Here is a 24,109-nt window from a genome sequence, read left to right on the forward strand (position 1 = left end):
TGTGTATATTTTCTTGCATGCGTATACATTTTTCTGAATGTATTTGTGGATATTGGTGCATGGGTGAGAGTGTGTGTGTGTGTGTGTGTGTGTGTGTGTGTGTTCAAAGAGTAGCTTCAGTTGCTTTCTTATAAAAATCCTAATCCATCACTAATTCCCAGCAATACAAAGAGAGAGCTGCATATTCCTGGTGAATCTGGTTATCCTCAATGGCCTATGAGCTCTCTGAATAAAGGGGTCCCTAGAGCCCTCTGATGCAGAGTTGGGCTTTTCAGGAGTACATGTTGAATTACCAACTGGGAACAGTTTTAATGCATGCCCGGATCTGAAGCTGTGGGAGTTAGTAGTCAACAGGTTCAGAAGGGCACCTAGACATACAGGCTTTCCTGCTGCCCCTAAGATGAGAGACCCATCTCCTCTATCCCCTATATGTCAAAGCTGCCCCTCGTTGAGCTCTCCCTGTGTGTCAGGTACTGTATTAAGTGCCCAGGAAGCCATGAAGACTTGGTGCCGGCCCTTAAGGAATTTACAGGAAGTCTACTATATCTCTGTACTCTTCATTCCACACTTGAAAGACAAAGTTCAGGCCTCTACCTTCCCTCTGCCTGGCCTCACAGTCACTCATGACTCCCTCTCCTGGGAACTAGCCTGCTTCTTCAACTGACTCCTAGATCTTGCCTGATTGAAAGAAGAGCCATGTAAAATCCACATGCCTAAACGAACTCTCAGCCTCCACTCTTTTCTCCCATGCAGACCATCCTGTATGAGTGCCAGCTCAATCATTCTAAAACGATACATATTTGTACTGTCCTACTGAAATACACTCACTGGTTCTGCATTACCTACAGGACAAACTCTATCACATCCCTACGCAGCCATCGGTATTTACCCAACAGGTCTCAAGAAGCCTTGTCCCCTACTAAGTAGTAGTCTCACTGAAGATAGGGCTATAGAAAAAAATCTAAGTAGTGAACGTGGACGTTTCATATTTTTAAATATTTTTTTCTAATTTTAAGATTTTTATTTTCAACACAAAGTCACTGGTTCAACAAAAAATTACTGAGCATCTAATAACTGTCAGGCATACTGAGCAGATAATAGCTTTTGTGTTTCCCTATGTAATAATTATTCAGTCAGATATCTGATACTTAGCAGGTCTCCTGTTTCAACTCTCCAGTGCATGCTTTGCTTTGGCAGCAAGGGAGAATGGTAGAAGGGAAGTCCTTGCAGACAACGCATGAGTCTTCCCCTTTCTGGCTCTGCTGTTTTCTGCCCTATTCCTTGGATCTCCTCCAAAGCCCTCCCACTGCTCACATCCTGGAAACACCGCTCTGGAAACTGGTTGGGTCTCTCAGTCAAGCAGCCAGTGGTGCTGGCAAATGTGAAGGGAGAGGTCAGGGGAAGTTTAATTGAGGATACGGAACTGAGACAATTTTGAAAGATGTGTTGTGGAAAAAAGGGAAGGGTACTTCTGAAGGGGTTATGTATGCTTTATATGTGAATAGGTGACGAGAGCAGGGCGAGAGATGGATTTAGTTAAATGGAAGATGGCGAGGGTGGGGGATTTATCTGAGAAAAATACTTCTCCGTAGAACATAACTACAAGGGCCTGCCATAAGAAAACCCCAATTTATTTTCTTTGATCTGGGGCATCATCTTTCACCTTTACCTTAACAGGAACTATACTTACCATGTCAGTGTCTGACACGGGGCCAAAACTGGTCACGTAGATGTCAGTCTTCACTTCAGTCACTGCATCTGGGCCAAAGAAAGCAGAAAAGCAGAGTGTCGTGAAAGCCTGTTCCCTAAGCTCAGACAGAGACCAGTGCAGTACCCCGAATGACAGCCAACTGGCTACTTCTGAGAATGGATACTTGGCACAGTCACAGGAAAACCCCTGAAAAAACTCTCACCTGTACTATTTCTTCATGGAGAACATGCTAAATACAGGTACAAAGTCCATCCCTTGATGCATCCCTGAGAATGACAGCGGAATTCCCAAACTCCAAAGTTCAGGGAGAACCCTTAGAGATCTCTGGCATTCACACGTGTTGGGCTCTCACACTGAGATTGCCCTTAGCTGTGGTTCCAATATCCAAATCACTTCCACTTTCAGGAACACAGGGGAATTGCACTCCCACTCCCCTGCCCGCTTAAAGGAGGGAAGGGTCACATGAGTGGTTTCTGTTGTGGGAGGAAGTAATATGTGTTCCCCCCTGGCTGGGCCCATTAATGTGCAATGCAATCCCCTCCCTGCCATGTCATCATGGAAACATATGTTGATATGAAGCTCCCGTAAGACTGAGACAGCCTGGAATGATGAGCCAATACACGGAAGACAGCTGTCTCAGAGAGTTGCCTTGGATCTGCAGTAGACTTTGCATGAATGAGAAATGAACTTAGTTGGGTTAAGTGGCTGACATTTGGAGATGACTGATATCACCTGATATAATCTTTTTGATTTGATTTTCCTTTCTTGTAGCTATTTACTTGTCCACCTTCTACCTAACCCAAGAGACTCTGCAGGGCAGTGTCCCTGTTTTGTTACCTCTGTATCCTCAGGACCTAGAAAAGGGGCCAATTACTGAGTGCTCACTGAACATTTTTGGTATGAATGAATGCGTCTCATCACACATTTGCCAGGTTGGAAAGTGATACCCAGAGAAGTGAAGTTATTCAACTGCTAAGTTTCTCTTTCCCTGCTTTTGTCAGCTCTGTATCCCCCAGATGAGCATACTCAGTCCAGCATACCTCATACAGAGCACAGGGAAGCCTACTCCGGCCTAGCAAACACCTCATCATTACAATACATTCAAACAAGTCCCACTGCAGCCCAGCACACCTGACCCCAGCAGAGCACAGTAGCAAGGATAATATCAACAAAGCCCACACAAGACCTGATGTATGCATATAATGAGTCTGCCTAATGCAGTCTACAGCACTATTTCCTCTCCCTCATGGAGAGGTATGGGGTACTCCTACTTCATCTGTAGCATATTCACTATATTCACCTAGTCCTGGATTCTCGCCCAGATGTGCTTTTGATCTGATTGACTTCCCACTTTCCAGAACCATCACTTAGGCTTAATACACTGTTTCCCTACTGTGGTACTGAGTATACTCAAGGCCACTGCACACATCCACAAACATTTCATTTTCAGAAGAGGCTTTGAGTATCATTTAATAATAATCAACACTATAGTCAATTCACCAGAACACACAATTTATCCCCAAGCTTAATCAACAAATAACATGTCTCTGAAACTAGAGTTGTGTTTTAAATAGTTAGGCTCTCATCTAGAGCACAGGCTTCCCTTGGAGCCATTTCTGTGCTTGAAGAAGAAGAGACAACACTTCAGAACCCAGAGCATGCCCCCTAAAGACTTGTCCCTTCAGATCCAATGCCAGGTTCATTGGCTGGAGAAGCATCACCCTTCCCCCAGTGCATGAAACAAAATGAATCACTTAATGGGCGAGACCACAATTACATTTGAATCCAATATTCCTGGCAGGACATAGTTAGACCCAGAACAATGTTCTAAGCCAATGTAATTGTAAACTTGTAAGATAGTTATGCAGCCTAAAAACAGGGAACCCAGACTACAGGGGGAAAGGCAGAGAGATAGTCTCGTGGTAAAAGTCAAGTGGCAGGAGACTGCTCTATTTCCAAGGGGAGAGACTGCAGTCACTGTAGGTAGAAAGGGAAGTGGTGATAACAGAGTCTTGGGTCAGGATGGGAAGGCTTGGGTTCTGGACCTCTGCCCCTGACTTGTTAAATGCCTTAAACAAGTCTGTTTTCCTTTTGGCTGCTCTCTTGTGCAGTGAGGGATTGGGACCAGCCAAATGCTGAATTCTCACTCTGTTCTGACTAGGAATTCTAACTACAGGGCCAAGCAAAAAGCATCTGACTAGAGGCTTCCGATGGCAGCAGGAGGCATGCTTTCTCTGCTGCCTGAGGAAGGTAAGAGGTTTTGTGCAAATCCGGTGCTCCTCCGTTTTTCAACTGTTTACTTTCATTTAAAAGGCACCCATTGACTGCTAAGAAGGAAACAGTATGGGGAGAGTCTGCTTTTCCAAATTAGGGCTTACCCAAGCTTCAGAACTTTCTCTGGCTTTACAGCAGGGAGAGAAAGTTGGGAAGTTTAGTGTAGTACAGTGGACACTGAATCCTTTCTTCCTCCATTTCTGTCCCATTTGGAAAGAATCTGGCAGACAAAAGAATTTGGGGAAGTGGTGTGTAAAGAAAGGGGGTTAGAAAGTAAGAGAGAGGTAATTAGAAGAGGATTGGAGGAAAAAGCAGGAAAGAAAGAACAGGAAGGAGTAAGACAAGAGAACAGTGGAAGAGAGAGCCAGAAGAGGAAATAAAACTAAACAGAGAGCTAGAGAGCAAGAGATAGCAAGAGCCAAGACTGAGAGAGGGAAAGAGAAAGCAAGTGAGAAAAATGCTAAGAGAAAAATAAGAGGTAATGAATGCTCTTTTCACCAGAGGAGCCAGAAATCTTGCATGTAGTGGGATGTGGAGACAGGGATTGTCATTTGCATCCTGGCAGCACAAATAAGAGAGGGATCTGAATGTATCACCATCCTCACATCTCTGGCCCTCTACTCAAAACCAGGCAAACGCAGGGATATTTGTGACATTGTCCAGTGGTCCACACAGCGACCACCAACCCCCGTTGGTGGTCCTGTTTTCAGACTAGAAAATGCAGCTAAATCCTGTTTTCAGACTAGAAAATGCAGCTGCCCTGGAGCAGATATTCGACGACACTCAGAAGTACCCTGCAGAAATACGGCAGAGTGGTTCAAAGCATGACTGCCTGGGTTTGAGCTTAGGTTCTGCCATTTGTTCTCTGCGTGCCTTTTGTCACTTAACTTCTCTGTGCTTCTTTCTTCATCTAGAAAACTGGGATAATGATAGCAACTACCTCAGAACTGTTCTGAGAACTGGACTTAAAGACATGGTATTTAAACCAGGAGGTAGAGAAGATCCAGGGTTCAGTATACATTCACTGCTGCCGCTGCTCAATACTATAACAGAGGCAAGATGGTGTAAGTCAGCCATAAGGACAGGGGGACAGAACTCACCCAGAAGTCTAAGGTCTTGGGTCCCAGACATAGAAGAGAGTATCCACCCACAACTACAGCTCCTTTATGTGAAGGAATGATTCGGAGTTTGCTATTTCATTTAAGTAAATGAAAAAAATGAGTCGAGTAGACTGCTGAGGGCTATACTTTATATTCCAGCCCCTATTCACAGCCTTCTCAGTAGGGACAAATGTGAAACATAAATTCATGGGCAGATAAGAGGGATTGTTGTTCCTTTTTCTAACAAGTGTTTTCAGATGCTCCCTGGCTCGCTCTTTATTTACTTTGGGGGCCCAATTTCCTTCCAATATTACCCTCTGAAACCAAAGATAAATGGAATTATCTTTTCCTTTTGTAAATTTACTGTAGCACTGAAAGTGCTTGAACGCTTCTGTATTTACATGAACATACATGCCCTTAGCCCCCAGGGGGACTCCCACTGGTGGGCAACTCATCAAGCAGTCCTTATGTCATTTCTGCTTGCTTTTGATCTGAAAGAATAAAGATAAGCCAATAAGTGATCACTGCTGATGCTGAATGTTACTCATAACAAACTGTATTTTCCAGCTTGACTTTGAATAGACCCCCAAGAAACGGAATTTTCCCCTTTGAGCAGAAACCAGAAAGCAGAGTAGGTTCCCTCCACCCCAGCGTTAGCCCGGCCCTTTGGATCCATACAACAAAATCTGCTTCTTATTCTTTGGAGATTTAAAGACCTTCAGAGATTGAAACAAAGTGACCGTGGTACCCTTTCATCTGTACTTCTTGTTCCTTTCCAGACTAAATAACCTGACTTCCTTCAGCTGTGTCTCTCCTCTTTTGACACGGTTGTAAAAGTGTCCTCACCACCCCCACTCAACGTTCCTCTGGCTCAGGTCTGATTTTTCACAGACACTCCTGATATATGTTTTGTGGTGAAAGTTTGTCACAATGCCATTAGAGACAAGGTCTTAAGATGAATGACATACACTCCTTGATCCCATTATAGGTGATGATGGGCTCGTCAGTCCTTTCCCAATGACAGTCCCCCTAAGAATAGTGAGGCTTTCAGGAGTGGGACTTTGGCTAAGAAAACAAAGCCTTGACTTTTCTTTATTTCCAGATCACTGGAAATTTTGGAGAATAAGTGCTTATTGTTGTGCACACTTTTCATCTTGAAGAAAGACTGAGCTGCTGGCAATGAGCTCCCCTGTGACTAGCTGTCTGAATTTGCAAGCTGCGTAGATGTAGAGAGTGGGCTACATTGACTTTTGGACAGGCTTTCACAGATCTGAGAGCTGGACCGCTCTGTTCTCATATTAATCGCCTCTCCATTCGTCTGACAATCCTTGGGGACTGAGATACTGTAAGTAATCACTGAGCCACCCCCCAATAGCATTAATCACATATAAGCTCTCCAGAGGAATCACAAACAGGTGGCTTAAGGAAGCAGAAATTACAAGAGTCCGTCAGAGGTCCTGAGCTCTAATCTAAGCTCTGCCATTGACTCACACCCCCTTTTGCGGGCTGTTTGGGCAGAGTTCATGACTTTTGATTTTCGGTAGGCTAGAAGTCTAGCATTGTATTGATGCTACTCCATCTAGTGTCTGGTACCTATTAGGTTGATGCAAAAGTAATTGTGTTTTTTGCAATTATTTTTAACCTTTTAAACCACAATTATTTTTGCACCAACCTAATAGAATATACAGCAAATCTCTAATACCCAGCTACACACAACGTATGTTTTTATCACACCTGTAAAAAAAATAACACAAGATTTAAAAGAGACCAACCACAAACATCACCCATTTAACCACCGTGGGTTCTCATTAACTCCACGACTGCTTGAATCTCGACCCTCCCAAAGGTAGTACAGAACAAAGTTCACTGCCTGTTTCCCAAAATTCTCAGGAATTTCAGTCTCAATACGGCCCCAAAATATGCCTTTCAGACCCAAGCCAGATATAGTTGGTGGGCAGTAGACAATACTCAGATCATTACACTCCTTTCACTGGTTCCACAAAAACACTGATTCCTATACCATGCCCTCAGCATTTCATCTTCCTCATCATTATTTGATGTTTTAATCTGGCATTTAATACTTACACTGTAAAGCACCAACACATATTTCACGTGTCAATTCAAATGGTTGCACCTGTCTTTTACTCATTCATTCTAGATGTTTCCCTCCTGCAACCTTTCCCTTACACCTATTATTTGTTACCTAACCCAATACTTACTTGGAATGTAATGTAAAAAAGCACCGAATCTTATTTCGGAAGATCTTGGTAGAAGCTCAAGCAGTGCTACTGACAAGCTCTATTATCTTAAATGAGACTTTTATCTCCTCGAGCCTCAGTTTTCTTATCTATAATATGAAGGGTTCAGCACAACGATCTCTAACATCCATTTAAAAATCACTATATGCATCTTTGGTTTCCTGGTTTCTAAGCCCAGAGTAGATCGGAAGCACCAAATGAGAACTGAAGAGATAGGCCCAGTAGCAGAAACAAGAAATGAGCACTAATGCAGTAAACAAGGACACAGAAAAAATAATAATATCCAGGCTTCGGTCCATGGAAAGAAAACACTCAAATGGTATTTTTAACTTTTCTCAAGAAAGGAAGCTGTGCTCAATGCTCCCAGTGGTGTTACTATAGGTCTACAGAAGCACCTTCCCAGAATACCTTTGCCCTCAGACCTTTCTAGTGATATCTCTTCCTTATGATGGGGACCAAAGGCCATATTTGGATGTGTAGCTCTAGAGAAAAAGAGCAGAAGTGTGGAACTAGTCACCCACATGGAAAGAAATATCAGTAACAGGTATAGAAGAAATAAAAACATCATAGTGCAGCCTCTTTGGCGGTTCATAGCCTTTTTCTGCAAATAGAGTCCACTCCCAAGAGCTAATAGGGTTTCCGTGGGGCAACATTATAACAAAATTAGAGAGGGAAGTTGATGTAGTGCCCAAATAACGATCTGGAAATAAGTTGGAGGCTCACTCCACAATGTCTTCTCAACCCTCGAGGCATAACCTTGAGCCACAAGTTTAAAACAAAGAGAGAAGCAACCGACTCTTTAAAACAGCTGAAATAACCCAAAATGTTACAAGGATGCTCTGGTATTTTTCCAGGGCCTACTGATTTTTAGCTTCAACACAAAACTAATAAGTGCAAAAACCACTGGTATAGGAATCTGGAGACTCGGATTCGTCCCAGTACTACTTCAAGTTCATTATACCTTCGTTTCCTTATCTGCAAAAAAGGGAGTTGCTTTTCTTATGATTCCAACATTAAAAATATGGTTTCCAAGGCCATAATAGATTAGAAGGAGCTACCAGAGGCACATACACTGTCATCCTTAAGAAGTGTTTGGGACTTCCAGATAAGACGGTACAGGTAACTTCACATCTCAGTACAACCCCAAACACACAGAAATGAGAGAGAAAATACAAGGGGTACCAAAAAAAGTATACACATTTTTAAGAGATGTTATCTATGCTCAAGCAGTAGTTTGCGGTAATCAGAAGTGTCTGGACGCTGATGGGAACCACTTTGAGCACCTCTTGTGATTGCAGACGTCAAACGTCATGTGTTGTCATCTTTTGTTATCAGTATATATTGACTGTTACAATTGATAGTTTTTTCCCTTTCTTAAAATGTGTATACATTTTTTTGACACCCTCTGTATATAACAAAATGATAGTTATTTCACATTTGCGACAACATGGATGGACCTAGAGGGCATTATGCTAAGTGAAATAAGTCAGACTGAGAAAGCCAAATACCATATGGTCTCACTTATATGTGGAATCTAAAGAACAAAATAAATGAACAAACAAAACAGAAACAGACTCATAGATACGGAGAACAAACTGATGGTTACCAGATGGCAGGGGAGTTAGGGGACTGGGTGAAAAAGGTGAAAGGATTAAAAAGTACAAATTAGTAGTTACAAAATAGTCACAGGGATGTAAAGTACAGCATAGGGAATATAGTCAATAATATTGTGATAACCATGTATAGTGCCAGGTGGGTACTAGACTTATTGAGGGAGGCACTGCATAAATTATATAAATGTCTAACCACTATTCTATACACCTGAAACTAATATAAAATACTGAACGTCAACTGTAACTGAATAAATAATTTACATAAATAAATAAAGCATTAATCTAAAGTGCAAAAGCCAAAGCTCTTTCTTCAAGTTCTCCACCGTCATTTGGGGGAAAGAGGACACCTAATGCATTATCTTGGCTGCATGTGGTCTTGCCCTCACTGTAAAAAGCTTTTAGAAACGCACAGGGCAGCATTTACAGCATTCAAAAAATTTTTAACTTTAAATAAGTTCAAGGTGCTCATGACAAAAAAAAAAAGATATAATTGTTTCCAATAACAGATCAAAATCTGACCGAACAGAAACAGAACAAAACTGTAAGCAATGTTGAGACAGAGTTGTGGGTCTGGAAAGTAAGTGTAGTGAAAGAGACTAAAACATTTCTCTGTACAAAAGAGGGGACAGGGAATAGGCCGACTGTTTGTTGCTCAGAGCTGGGGCTCTCCTTGGAAAGAGGACAGAAAAAGTGAAGCTGAGCTGCTACCTGGGGTATGGCTCTGTTTGAGGCTATAGGCTTGGGTTGGGGGTGGGTGGGATGTTGGGATACACACAAAGACAGTCTTGGGATTAGGAATTCAGGCAAGCGGCTTGTGGGACCAGGAATGGATCGCCGAAATCACATTGGAGAAGAAACTTCAAAATACTATTATAAATCCAGTTTGGAATGGGATTAGAGTAGAAGCAAACCACAAAACCACTAGACAGCAAGAAAAAGAAGGTGAAAAACGAAACCTAAAACAAGACTAAACTGGTTTCTGAGTATGGCAGAGTAAGTGCTTTCCAGCTTTTCTCTCTCACTGATTATAAATAAAATCTCTGAACAAAATATAAAAGCAACTGCTCAAGGACACTGAAAAGTAAAAAAGAAGTGGATTATGGAGGGGAGTCAAAACTTGGAGAAGCAACCCACAGGGGAATAAGTTTCCTGGGTTTTTTTTCTTCTTTTCTCTTGCAGTTCTGCCTCAAAGACAAAGCTGCATAGTGGGACAGTGGCACAAACAGCCAAAACTGATAAACACACACACACACACACACACACACACACACACACACACACACACACACACAAAACCTATCTGTCTTGCCAAAGAATCAAACTAAAGACCCCTGCAGGCCAGAGAATTTGCGGGAATCCCAGAATGCAGAGGGTTATATGAACCCCCACAAATCACAGGCTCACCCTGGAGCATATTCATAGGACAGACCCGAAACTTTGAGAAGTACACTGTGATTTAAACCACTACCTAAATTTCCAACTAATCCTGAGTAGTACGAGCATAGGACAGACCCAAAGCAGCATAGCAACGATTTTGATAACTGAACTATGAACTAATATGTGAAACCATGGCCCAAGACTTAGACTATTCACTACGTGACACATGTGTGAGATAAACCAAATGCAGCACAGCAAAGGTTTTGAAAACTGAATGCAACATAGACCTTGTGGACTGAATTTAACCAAGATGATTGTTTAAACAAACAAGAAAAAATTTCTCCAAAGCATGGGCCCAAACTCAACATAATATTCAAAATGTCCAGAATACAATCCAGCATTATTTGACTAACAAAGAACCCGAAAAATATTACCAATTTTTAAGAGAAAAGACAATCAACAAATGGTGACTAGAAGATGATTCAGATGTTACAAGTATCAAATACTTTAAAGCAGCTGTTATAACTATGTTCCATGAGGTAAATGAAAACACATGTACAATAAATAAAAAGATAGACATTCTCAGCAGAGAAATTAGAAAATATAAAAATAACCAATCTGAAATTTTAGAAATGAAAAAAAATGCAATTATCAAAATAAGAAACTCACTGGATGGTCTGGAGATGACAAAGGAAAGAGTGAACTTGGGGAGAGATTGATACAAGTTAGCCAATGTGAAGAACAGCAAGAAAATGACTGGAAAAAAATATCAACAGAGGCTCGGGGACATACTGGACAGTATGATAAAGTCTAACACATAGAACATTGGCGTTTCAGAAGGAGAGGAGAAATACTTTTGTGAAGAAAATATATATTTGAAGAAATGGTACTCAGAAATTTTCCAAGTTTGCTAGCAGACATAAATTTACAGAATCAAGATGTTCTCCAGACCCCCCCCCCCCAAAAAAAGGAAAATAATGCATGTGACATATATTCAAACTGCTAACTACCAAAGATAAAGAAAAATCTTAAAAGAAGTTATTGGAAAATAACACAGTACGTGAAGGGGAGGAATTATTTGAAAGATTGAAGATATATCATCAAATCACTACATAAGATAAAAGAAAGGCATCTTTAATATGCTTAATGAAAACAACTATCAACCTCAGAACTCCATATCTGTGAAAATGTTTCAGGAATGAAGTTAAAATACAGACAGTTTCAGATTTAAAAAGACAAGAAAATGTCACCAGCAGATTTGTTCTATAAGAAATTCTAAAGAAGTTCTCCAGGCTCAAGGAAAATAATGCCAGAGGGAAATTAGATAGGAATATATTATAGAAAGAGGAACAGAAATGGAAATTCTGGATAAATGTAAAATAATTTTTCCTTCTTAAGTTCTTTAAAATAGTTATAACTGCTGAAATAAAAGTTTACAACATTGTCTTGTGTGGTTTTCACTGAATGTTGACATAAAAGATAAGACAACTATAACATAAAGGCCAGTTGGATGGTAAACAGACCTATACGTTTATAAAGCTGCTACACTGTACTGGAAGTGGAACAATATTAACTAAGAAGACTGTCAAATATCAGCTATGAAGACTTTAATCCTTATAGCAACCAGTGACGACTCTCACATTACAAAGAAATACTTCTAAAAAGGCAATAGATAAATTGAAACAGTAAAAATACTCAAGTATTCCAAAAATATTCAGGAAAGGGAAAATAGATGAACATAAAAACAGAGGGGACAAACAAAACCAGTGATAAAATGATGGATCTAAGCACAACCCTGTCAATAAATATATTATTTGTAAATGATCTAAACAAATTAAAGCCAGAGATTGTCAGATTAAAAAAATAATAATAATAAGATAAACCATATTTGTATATGGGAAGCCCACTTTAAATGTAAAAATATAAATATGTTAAAAGTAAAAGAATGGAAAAAATATATATAACATAAACACTAAACAAAGGACGGACGTGGTGGTTATATCAAACAAAGTATACTGTAGAGCAATGAAAATTACCAAAGATACATAGGGATTTATATAATAAAATCACAAGTAAGATTACAAGGCTAAATGTGGCATCTAACAATGGAGCTTCAATATGTACGACACAAAACCTGACAGAATTCAAGGGAGAAACAGACACATCCAAAATTATTTTTGGACATGTCAACATTCCTCTTTCAGAAATGGACAGAATACATACAGAGAAAATGAGTAAATGAGAAGACCTAAACAATACTATCAAGCAATGTGACCTGACATCAGTGAAATTAAAAACAGGTTATTGAAAATATGTATATATAAATTGATAAAACTCTAGCTAGACTGACCAGAAAACTAAAAGAATGATGTCACCGAAATTGTTAGACTAAGAAACTCCGGAGCTCTGTCCCTCCCTCCAGAAAACAACTAATAAGTTTGGGAAAACTGTCAGAATCAACTTTTACAGAACTGTAGAATCTAGTCAAAAACGTAAAACCACCAGGGGAAGATGTGGAGAGGAAAAAAGCTATTGCACTGAGGTAAGAGAGCACTGCGGATTTACATTGGTGCACAACCCCCAGATTGGCAGCAGCCATAAAGATGGCAGCCCACACTCTTGCTGCAGGTTACTAGTACCAGAGGGAATGTGCAAATCTTAATCTCAAAGAATTGACCTGAATGGCAGCGCTCTGAAAGACTGACGCAAGGGCTTGCCTTTATTTCTCCCAACTGGAAGTCTTCCTAGGGCTGGGGCTGCTTCCTGAGAGTCACTGCCAAAAGTATTTAAAGCAAAAGCATTGACAGTTGCAGCCTGAGGCTAAGGATAACAGTTGGGAAAAGCAATAAGACAGAAAATCCAGAGAAGAAAAAGGTTGGAAAAGGAGAGACCTGGGTGAATAAGGATTTTTCTAAAGCTCCAACATATACCAGGGTATTCATAAGGACACATACATGCCCACGGCTGGACATATGCTCAGAAAAGAACTGAGAAGAACCTAAGCTTTCACCTCTGGCTGACTTTCAGACTTCATGCAAAAGCCAAGTGGAAGTTAAGGCAGAGCCAATTATCCCTAAACAGATCTACAGATTAAATACAATCCTAAATAAAATCTAAGGGCTTTTTGTTTGTTTGTTTGTTTGTTTGTTTTGTTTTGTGTGTGGTTTTTTTTGTTTTGTTTTGTTTTGTTTTGTTTTGTTTTTGTTTTTTAGTAATTCATGAGTTGAGTCTTAAATTTATATGGAAAGGAAAAGGAGCTGAAATTGCCAAAACATTTTGTAAAATGTGTTCTTAATTTGGAGGATTCCCATACAGAATTCAATGTCTCAAGATTTATTAATACTATAAAAGTACATCAATTGAAACAGTGAAAAGATAGACACATCAACCAATATAACAGAATAGACAGTTAAAAAATATGTCCAGACATATATACTCAATTGATTTGCTGTGATGATTTCCATGGGTGGTTCCATGACGATTTCCAACCATTGTGATAATGCAGTGTAGAAAGTAGTCTTTTCAATGAAGTGTGCTGGAACAACTGGATAGCCAGATGCCAAGCAACTGGATAGCCATAAGCCAAAACATGAACTCCAAATCTCACTTCATACCTCATTACAAAAATTAACTCAAAACGGATCATAGACCTATTGCAAATAATGCTACGATGAACGTAGAGATACATGTATCTTTCTGAATTAGTATCTTGGATTTCTTCAGATAAAAACCCAGAAGTGGAATTGCTGGGTCATAAGGTAGCTCTGTTTTTGATGTTTTGAGGAACCTTCAAACTGTTTTCCATAGTGGCTACACCAATTTACAATCCTACCAACAGTGCACAAAGTTTCCCTTTTCTCCACATCCTCACCAGCACTTGTTTGTTGATTTATTGATGATAGCCATTCTGACAGGTGTGAGGTGATTTCTCATTATGGTTTTAATGTGCATTTCTCTGGTGATTGGTAATTTTGAGCATCTTTGCATATGTCTGTTGGCCCTCTGTATGTCCTCTTTGGAGAAATGTCTCTTCAGGTCGTCTGCCCATTTTTCAATTGGATTGTTTGTTTTTTTGGAGTTGAGTTGAGTGGGTTTTTTTTTTTATAAATTTGTGATATTAACCCCTTATCAGATGTATCACTGGTGAATATCTTGTCCCATTCCATAGGCTGTCTTTTCATTTTGTTGATGGTTTCCTTTGCTGTGCAAAAACTCTTTAGTTTGATGTAGTCTCATTTGTTTATTTTTTCTTTTGTTTCCACTGCCCAAGGAGATAGATCAGAAAAAATATTAGTAAGAGCAATGTCAGAGAGCTTACTGCCTAAGCTTTCTTCTAGGAATTTTAAGGCTTAGGGCCTTACATTTAAGTTTTTAATCCATGTTGAGTTTATTCTTGTATATGGTGTAAGAAGGTGGCCCAGTTACATTTTTTTTGCATGTATCTGTCCAGTTTTCTCAACACTATTTATTTTAAAGACTGTCTTTACCCCCATGTGTATTCTCGCTTCCTTTGTCATAGATTAATTGACCATATAGGCATAGGTTTGCTTCTGGGTTCTCTATTCTGTTCCATCAATCTATGTGTCTGTAAGTGTCCATAGATAGATTATTGGATAAAGAAGATGTGGTACATATATACTCAGCCATAAAAGAGAATGAGATCTTGCCATTTGTGACAACATGGTTGGACCTAGAGGGTATTATGCTAAGTGAAACAAGTCAGACAGAGAAAGACAAATACCATATGATTCCACTTATATGTGGAATCTAAAAGGCAAAATAAACAAACAAACCAAAAAAAACAGAAAGAAACTCATAGATACAGAGAACAAACTGATGGTTGCCAGATAAGAGATGGGTTGGGGAGATGGGTGAGAAAGGTTAAAGGGATTAAGATGTACAAACTGCCAGTTATAAAAACAGTCTTAGGGATGTAAAGTACAGCACAGGGAATATAGTCAATAATATTGTAATAAGTATGTATGGTGCCAGTGGGTACTAGACTTATGCGGTGATCACTTCATAAGTTATATAAATGTCTAATCTCTATGTTGTACACCTGAAACTAATATAATATTGTATGAGGTGTGATAAAAAAATATGGTGAATGTTTAAATGAAAAAAAAAATATTACAGTAAAAGACACATTGCCATTAATCCCCCTCAAAATACTCCCCCTTGCTTCAAATACACTTATCCCATCATTCTTGCCACTTTCTAAAGCAGTTCTGGAAGTCCTTTTTCGTGAGTGTCTTTACTTCATCCTCCATCACAACAACACTCCGTGTCACACATCACTTCTGGTACGGCAATTTCTGTCAAATAAAAACATTACGCTGTGTCCTCATCCACCTTATGCACTGGATCTGGCACCATGTGATTTCTGGCTCTCTCCAAAGTCAAAATGACCATGAAAAGAAAACATTTTGAATCGATTCAGGATACTGAGGCAGCCAAGACAGCACAACTAAAGACACTCATGAAAGAGGACCTCCAGAACTGCTTCAGAAAGTGGCAAGAAGGATGGGAGGAGTGTGTTTGAAGCGAGGGGGGCTATTTTGAGGGGGATTAATGGCAATGTATCTTTTACTGTAATAAAGTTTTTCTTAAATTTAAACATGCACTGTATTTTTTATCAGTCCTCATATGTAAATTGTAATTGAAAAAAAAATTTTAAATTAAAAAATGAATAAAATAGGATGATTATAAAAATTCACATACTTTAGATTGTATGTTACACATTACTTATCTGTTTAATAATTTTAAGATTTAAGCTAAATTATCACACATAGTTTAGTATATGTTTTCTCACAGTATGTGAAGAAACATCAACTAAAACAACTTCTTGTGATTATGCAAAAGTGCTTCATATTAACATTAAAAGTAATAAAATACTGGATTAGTAAGGAAAAAAGGAAAATCAAACAATGTAATTCACCATATTAACAAACTAAAAAGAAAATCCATATAATCAACTCAATAGGCACAGCAAGAGCATTTGAAAAAATTCCAACATTCATCCCTGTTAAAAATTTTCAACAAACTAGGGGCAAAACTTCCTGAACTTAATAAAGCACATTTAAGTAACATCATACTTTCTGGTAAAAGACTGGAAGCTTTCTCCCTAAGATCAAGAACAAGACAGTGGTGTCTGCTTTCACCTGGACTGTTCAACATTGTACTCGTATGTGAGGTCTAGTTAGTTCAATAAGGCAAGAAAAAAACGCATCCACATTGCACAGGAATTAAAACTGTCTTTCTTCTCATACGACATAATCATCTATGTATATAATCTGATGACATCTAAAAAAAGTTACTAGAAATTCCACTTCTGGCATAAAAGCATGATGAGCTTACAAATCCGCTCTTTAGTGAAACTGATGAAATATATTTTCAAAACAACCATTTAAAGTTTCTGGAAATGGTGCTAAGAATGGACAACAAAAGAGAAAAAAAAAACTGTTCAAGAAAATCTACTAAAACTCAGTAAGGCAATCAAGAGTCCAGATATTTAAAACAAGACCTGTTCCCACGCTCCTTCTTCCCAGCTCAGTGAGGCAGAAACTACTCCAGACTGGTGCAGCCAAGAAAGAATTCAGGACTCTCTCTTCTCCCAGCTCCCAGTTGGAGGGCTATCTTTCTGAGAAGGGCAGGATGCCAGCATTTCTCATCCTTGAGTAAGCTACCTATTGCTGAGGCTAAATTCTGAGCAAGTTTGGGACAGGTAGGAGATCCCTTCATCCTCCCAGTTGCTATGCATGGGATCAAGGTTCTAACTTGGCTATGGCAATGCTGAGAGTACTACGGCCTAAAGTGCCCTTGATCTGGATCATGGGGTAGTGGTCCATGCTGGAAAATACAAGTCAAGGAGACCTAGGGGTGCTGCCAACACCCCTCCACCAAGTGCTCAGCAACTAAAGTGGGGCTGTGCTGTCCCTCAAGAAAAGTGTACCACTGTTCTCACCCCCAGAACCAGAGTCTTGACTCACAGATTTTGCCCCATTGATTCTTACTCTTATATTTATTATATTCCATTATTGTTAGCTTTTCTTTTTTTTCTAGTTTCTTTCTTTATTATTATTATTAGTTACAGGTATGCAAAACAACAGTGATTAGATATTTACACCCCTCACAAAGTGATAACCCCAATAAGTCTACTACCCATCTGACACCATACATAGATATTGCAATACCATTGACTGCATTCCCTATGCTGCACTTTATATCCCTGTGACTATTTTTTTTAAATTATAGTTGACATTCAATATTACTTTATATTACTTTCAGGTGTACAGCATAGTGGTTAGATATTTATATAATTTATGAAGTGATCCCCCCAATAAGTCTAGTGCCCATCTGACACTATTATACTACATGAAATAAGTCAGACAGAGAAAGACAAATACCACATGATCTCACTTATATGTAGAATCTATAGAACAAAAACAAACAAACAAAACAAAAACTGACTCAGATACAGAGAAGAAACTGATGGTTGGTAGATGGGAAGGAGTTGGGGGGATGGGTGAGAAAGGTGAAGGGATCAGGAAATACAAATTGGTAGATTTTTTTATCTAGTTTCTTAAGGTGAAGCATTGGGGCATTGATTTGAGGTTAATCTTTTTTAACATAGCCATCTAGTGTTATAAGTTTTCCTCTTAGTACTGCTTTACATCATTTTTTTAAAATTTTGTTTAATTGAAAAAGTTGTCAATTTTCCTTTTGAGTTCTTCTTTGACTCATGTTTTATTTATAAGTAAATCATTTAGTTCCCGAGTACTTGGAAATTTTCCAGATACATTTCTGTTTTTGATTTCTATTCCATTTTGCATGTTGTAAATTATTTTAATTTTTTATGACATTGAATATGGTCTATCTTGGTAAATGTTGTAGGTATATTTGAAAAGAACATGCATTCTGCTGTTGTTGGATGAAGTGTTCTATGAATGCCAATGAATTCAAGGTGGTTAATAGTGTAGTTCCTATTTCTGCTACCTTTACTTATTTTCTGTCTACTTGTTACTGTATTTTGCTGTGTATAGTGCGCACCAACATTTTTGGCCCAAACTTTCAGGGAAAAAAATCTTTCCTTTTACTTGTTTAACTCAATTTTCTATTTGTTTATATTTAGGTACTTTTTTTTTGTATTATAAAGGAATTTTAGCATTTATTTTTTAACATAGTGTGGTACATGAAATTTTATGTACCGGTAAAAAATTTACAATATTTACGCATCATACAAGGCCAAGAACTCTTCGTTGTTGCAAGTTTGTCGTAAGTTCAACAAAACTGATTATCATATTCCAGGGTATTATTTTGCATATGGATATAGTTATTGATTTCTAGAGTTACACTTTTTTTTTTTTAAAGATTTTATTGGGGAAGGGGAACAGGACTTTATTGGGGAACAGTGTGTACTTCCAGGACTTTTTTCCAAGTCAAGTTGTTGTCCTTTCAATCTCAGTTGTGGAGGGTGCTGTTCAGCTTCAAATTGTTGTTCTTTCAGTCTTAGTTGTGGAGGGCGCAGCTCAGTTCCAGGTCCAGTTGTCGTTGCTAGTTGCAGGGGTCACAGCCCACCATCCCTGCGGGAGTCAAACCGGCAACCTTGTGGTTGAGAGGATGTGCTCCAACCAACTGAGCCATCTGGGAGGCAGCTCAGCTCAAGGTGCCATGTTCAATTTTAGTTGCAGGGGGCGCTGCCCACCATCCCTTGCGGGAGTCGAGGAATTGAACTGGCAACCTTGTGGTTGAGAGCCCGCGCTCCAACCAACTGAGCCATCCAGGAGGCAGCTCAGCTCAAGGTGCCGTGTTCAACCTTAGTTGCAGGGGCAGAGCCCACCATCCCTTGTGGGACCAAGGAGTTGAACCGGCAACCTTGTGGTTGAGAGCCCACTGGCCCATGTGGGAATTGAACCAGCAGCCTTCGGAGTTAGGAGCATGGAGCTCTAACCGCCTGAGCCACCGGGCCAGCCCCCCTAGAGTTACACTTTTAACTCATAAGCATAAATAAAAGAATTAAAAACATTTATATAGATACGGAATTAGCACTACCCATGTATAATGCGCATCTTATTTTTCCCTCACAAATTTGGGCAAAAAAGTGTGCATTATACATGGCAAAATATGGTATATTGCTTATTGAGAGGTAAGCGTTGAAATCTGTAACTATAATTATAGATCATCTCTTTTTTTTTTTTTTCCAAGTCAAGTTGTTGTCCTTTCAGTCTTAGTTGTGGAGGGCACAGCTCAGTTCCAGGTCCAGTTGCCGTTGCTAGTTGCAGGGGGCGCTGCCCACCATCTCTTGCGGGACTCGAGGAATTGAACTGGCAATCTTGTGGTTGAGAGCCCACTGGCTCATGTAGGAATCGAACTGGCAGCCTTCTGAGTTAGGAGCATGGAGCTCTAACCGCCTGAGCCATTGGGCCAGCCCTAGATCATCTCTTTTTCCTTTCAGTTTCCAGTCTTTGCTTTATGTGTTTAGAAGCTATGTGATTAGCTGCATAAATGTTTAGGATTGTTATGTATTCTTTTTCTTTTTTTTTCAGTTTCTTTTTTTTTTTTAATTTATTTTTTAAATTTATTGGGGTGACAATTGTTAGTAAAATTACATAGATTTCAGGTGTACAATTCTGTATTACATCATCTATAAATCCCATTGTGTGTTCACTACCCAGAGTCAGTTCTCCTTCCATCACCATATATTTGATCTCCCTTACCCTCATCTCCCACCCCTCACCCCCCTTACCCTCTGGTAACCACTAAACTATTGTCTGTGTCTATGAGTTTCTGTTTCTCATTTGTTTGTCTTGTTCTTTTGTTGTTTTTGGTTTATATACCACATATCAGTGAAATCACATGGTTCTCTGCTTTTTCTGTCTGACTTATTTCGCTCAGCATTACACTCTCAAGATCCATCCATGTTCCTCAAAAAATTACGAATAGAATTACCATATGACCCAGCAATCCCTCTCCTGGGTATCTACCCAAAAAATCTGAAAACATTTATGTATTCTTGATGAATTGACTCCTTCATTATGAAATGCCCCTCTTCATTCCTAGTAATATTTTCGCTTTTTCTTGCTCTTATATTTGCTTTTTCTGATATTAAAATAGCTACTCCAACCTTTTTTTAACTAGTGTTAGCAACAATGCTAACACTAGTTAGCAATGTATCTTTTCCTTTTTTTAAACTTCATATCATCTTTTATATTTACCTATGTTGTTACAATCAATGGTGCTTTTATTTCTTTTTGTGTATTTGAGTTACGGTCTAGTGTCCATTTCCTTAGGTCAGAAGGACTCCCTTTAATATTTCTTACAAGCAGCAAGAGAGAAGTTACTCATCATATATAAGAGATCCTTAATAAGATAACCAGCACTGTACATCTGTTTCCATCCTTTTAACATATTTGTGGCTTTATACTTAAAGTGGGTTTCATGTGCAGCATAAAAACCTTTCAACAGTATATTTTCATTTCATCTTGCATTGTCTTACATTTTCTATATATAAATAAGTAGTCATTTATCATTTAAAGAGGTTTAGAAAAAAAGAAACTATATTTACCCACACATTCTCCATTTCAGTTGTTCTTCCTTGGCCAAGGAAATATGGATCTATACAAATCTGTGTATAGATCCATATTTCTATCTGGCATCATTTCCCTTCTGCCTGACACATTTCTCTTAACATTTCTTGCAGTATAGATTTGCTTGTGGTGAATTTTTCAGCTTTTATGTGTCTGAAAAAGTATTTGTTTAGCCTATGTTTTGAAAACGTATTACCTCTGGTTACAGAATTCTAGATTGTTTTTCTCAGTACTTTAATACTTTTGCTAACTACTTTCTTGCTCGTTTGTTTTTGACAAGAAGCCTGCTGTTTTTCTAAAATTTTCCCTCTGTAGTTAACGTTTTATATTACTCTATTTGGTTTTAAGATTTCATCTATTTCACTGCTTCAAAGCAATTTGATCATTACCATTGGTGTAATTTTCATCATGTTTCTGATTTGTTGAGCTTCTTGAATTCTGGGGTTGACCATTTTCATCAAATTTAGAATATATTTGACCAGTCTTTCTTCAAATATGTTTTCTGCCTTCCTTCAGATAATCCAGTTAACACATTAGGCCACTTGAAGCTATCCCATTGTGTACTAATGTCCTCTTCATTTTTCAGTCTTTTTCCCGCTCTGTGTTTCATTTTTGCTACTTATTGATTGCTATGTCTTCAAGCCCATTAATCTTTTCTTCTTTCTTTTCAATCCACTGTTAGTCCCATCTAGTATATATTTTACATCAGATATTGTATTTTTTTAATATCTAGAAGTTTAGTTTATTTAACTTATATGGCTCTACTCAACATGCTCATGTTTTCCTCTACCGTTTGAACATATAAAATGTATATATAAGTATTCTAATGTACTCATCTACTAATTCTTTTATATGGGTCATTTATGCATCTGTTTCTATTGATTCATTTTTCTGCCGTTTTTTAACTGTATTTTCTTGCTTCTTTGCAGGCCTGACAATTTTTAGTACCATGTTTTCCCGAAAATAAGACCTAGCCAGACAATCAGTTCTAATGCATCTTTTGGAGCAAAAATTAATATGAGACCCGGACTTATTTTACTATATGTAAGACCGGGTAGCATATCATATCATATATCATATCATATCATATCGGGTCTTATATTAATTTTTGCTCCAAAAGACGCATTAGAGCTGATTGTCCGTCTAGGTCTTATTTTGGGGAAACAGGGTAGATACCAGCCATTGTAAATTCCATCTTTAGATACTAGGCATTTTTTGGTATTGCTATAAATATTTTTGAACTTTGTTCTGAGATAATGTTAAGTTACTTGGAAACAGTTTGATTCTTTTGAAGCTTGCTTTTAAGCTATTAAGTGGGAGCAGAGCAGCATTTGTTTTGTGGATGAATAGCCACAGAACTGATGCTATATCCTTCTGAGCATTCTACCTCATGCCCCATATGTTACAAGTTTTTTCACTCTGGTTGGTGGGAACACAAATTATCTCCAAGCCTCTTGTTCCATCTGATGTTTTCCAGGGTCCTTTCCTCAATCTTGGGTTTTTTCCACCTATGTATGAGCTGAACATTACTTACCTGAAAAGTTGAAGGAAATCCTCTGCAAATTTCTGGATCTCTCTCTCTCTCTCTCTCTCTCTCTCTCTCTCTCTCTCTCTCTCTCTCCCTCCCTCCCTCCCTCCCTCCCTCCCTCTCTCTCTCTCTTTCTCTCTCTCTCTCTCTCCCTCTCTCCCTCCCTCCCCCTGCAACTCTCACTTCTCCGTGCAGCTCTTTCTTCTTCTCTATCCTACCAATTTTAGTCAACTTGGTCTCCCCAAGTTCACAACCCTTTCTCACCAAAAGACAGAGTCCACCAGACACTATTTGGATTTTCCCTCCCTGCACTGCACCTTGAAATTCTCTCCACCAGTAAGCTGTTACAACCACAGGGCTCACCTTGTTTTGTTCCCTTTTTCAAGGATTACTGTCCTGTGCCTTGTTCAATTTCTGAAAACTTCTAGGCAATATATTTGTTCATTTCTTAGTTGTTTTTTTTCAAGCCTGAAAGCTAAATCCGGTCCCTGTTATTTGGTGTTAATCTGAAGCAAAACGCTCCACTCATATTTTTCACTTGTACTCAAAACACTACCTGTCTACAACTAATTAATTTCCACCTCCTCCCTGTACCTTCTTTGTTCCAACCACAACTCCAAAAGAAACAGAATAAAATAAAATAGGACTGTTCCTCTTCCAATGATCCTTATTTTAGAAAATAGCACCACCCTGTCATCCAAGCCAGGGAACTAGAAGTTATCCTTTTTTCTCCCCTTTCCCTAACCCCATAATTTAATCAGTCACCAAATTCTCTACATTCCCATAGTTATCACCTTATCCTGGAAAATTGCAATCGATTTGTGTCTAGTCGCCCCTTCCTCCAATACTGCCCTGCTCCAATCCATTATTTATCCCAAAGCATCATACAGTTTTCATCTAAAGACAAACAACGACAAAAAAAACTGCAAACATATCTTTAACTTTACATAATAAGTGAGTTTACTGTAGTGGCATGGGTATAGTAATTCCAATACTATTTTATGCGTATTGTAGAATTGAGCAAATGAGGAAATCATTGAAGAATACAGTTGGACTGGAATTAGTTGTTTGATATCAGTATAAACTCTTTACACATGCACACACATACATATATATGTATATACACATATTTATATATACGCACACATGTGAATATATGCAGGTGTATGTATATATTACATATATGTGTATATATACACATGTATATATTTATGGATATATATATATATATATATATATATATATATATATGTATATGTATAATTTGCTATTTTTCCAATTCTGTGCACTGAAAGGTCCTGGAAGCAATGGCACCCCACTAGCAATGAAAACATCCAGCACTCAGAAGTTGAATTTTAAATGTAATTTTCCATAAAAAAGACATACGATTTCTTCTTGGAAAGAAATGATTGATTCGAAGGCTGAAGAAGGGGGAGTACAAGATAAGTCTGGAAAACAGTGTTATGCCATAAAGTGTAAAAGTGCTCAAAAAATGAGAACATATCAAAAGGAAACAGAAGCCACCCTGAATAGGCTCGCACTAAGCAAATATGGGAACTGATGAGGAAAATGGTTAATCAAAATGAATATTAATGAATTTTAATTCATTGAATAAGAATCCATCTCTTTATGCCAATAGTTACCTAATTAATTAAACAGAAG

At 38.6% G+C, this 24,109-nt stretch overlaps 1 protein-coding gene across 4 annotated transcripts in view; it reads right to left on the reverse strand.

Moving 5' to 3' along the window:
• The window catches only part of GABRA3 (gamma-aminobutyric acid type A receptor subunit alpha3), a 192,712-nt gene that overhangs the window by 83,191 nt on the left and 85,412 nt on the right, over positions 1–24,109 (reverse strand). For all 4 annotated transcript variants that reach the window (XM_019711245.2, XM_019711246.2, XM_019711247.2 and 1 more), the window contains exon 4: positions 1,691–1,758. In XM_019711245.2, coding sequence (XP_019566804.2) covers positions 1,691–1,758 — 68 coding nt within the window. The remainder of the gene's footprint in view (positions 1–1,690; positions 1,759–24,109) is intronic.

This window comes from Rhinolophus sinicus, chromosome X (genome assembly GCF_036562045.2).
Source record: "Rhinolophus sinicus isolate RSC01 chromosome X, ASM3656204v1, whole genome shotgun sequence".
In the NCBI taxonomy this organism is placed as follows: Eukaryota; Metazoa; Chordata; class Mammalia; order Chiroptera; family Rhinolophidae; genus Rhinolophus; species Rhinolophus sinicus.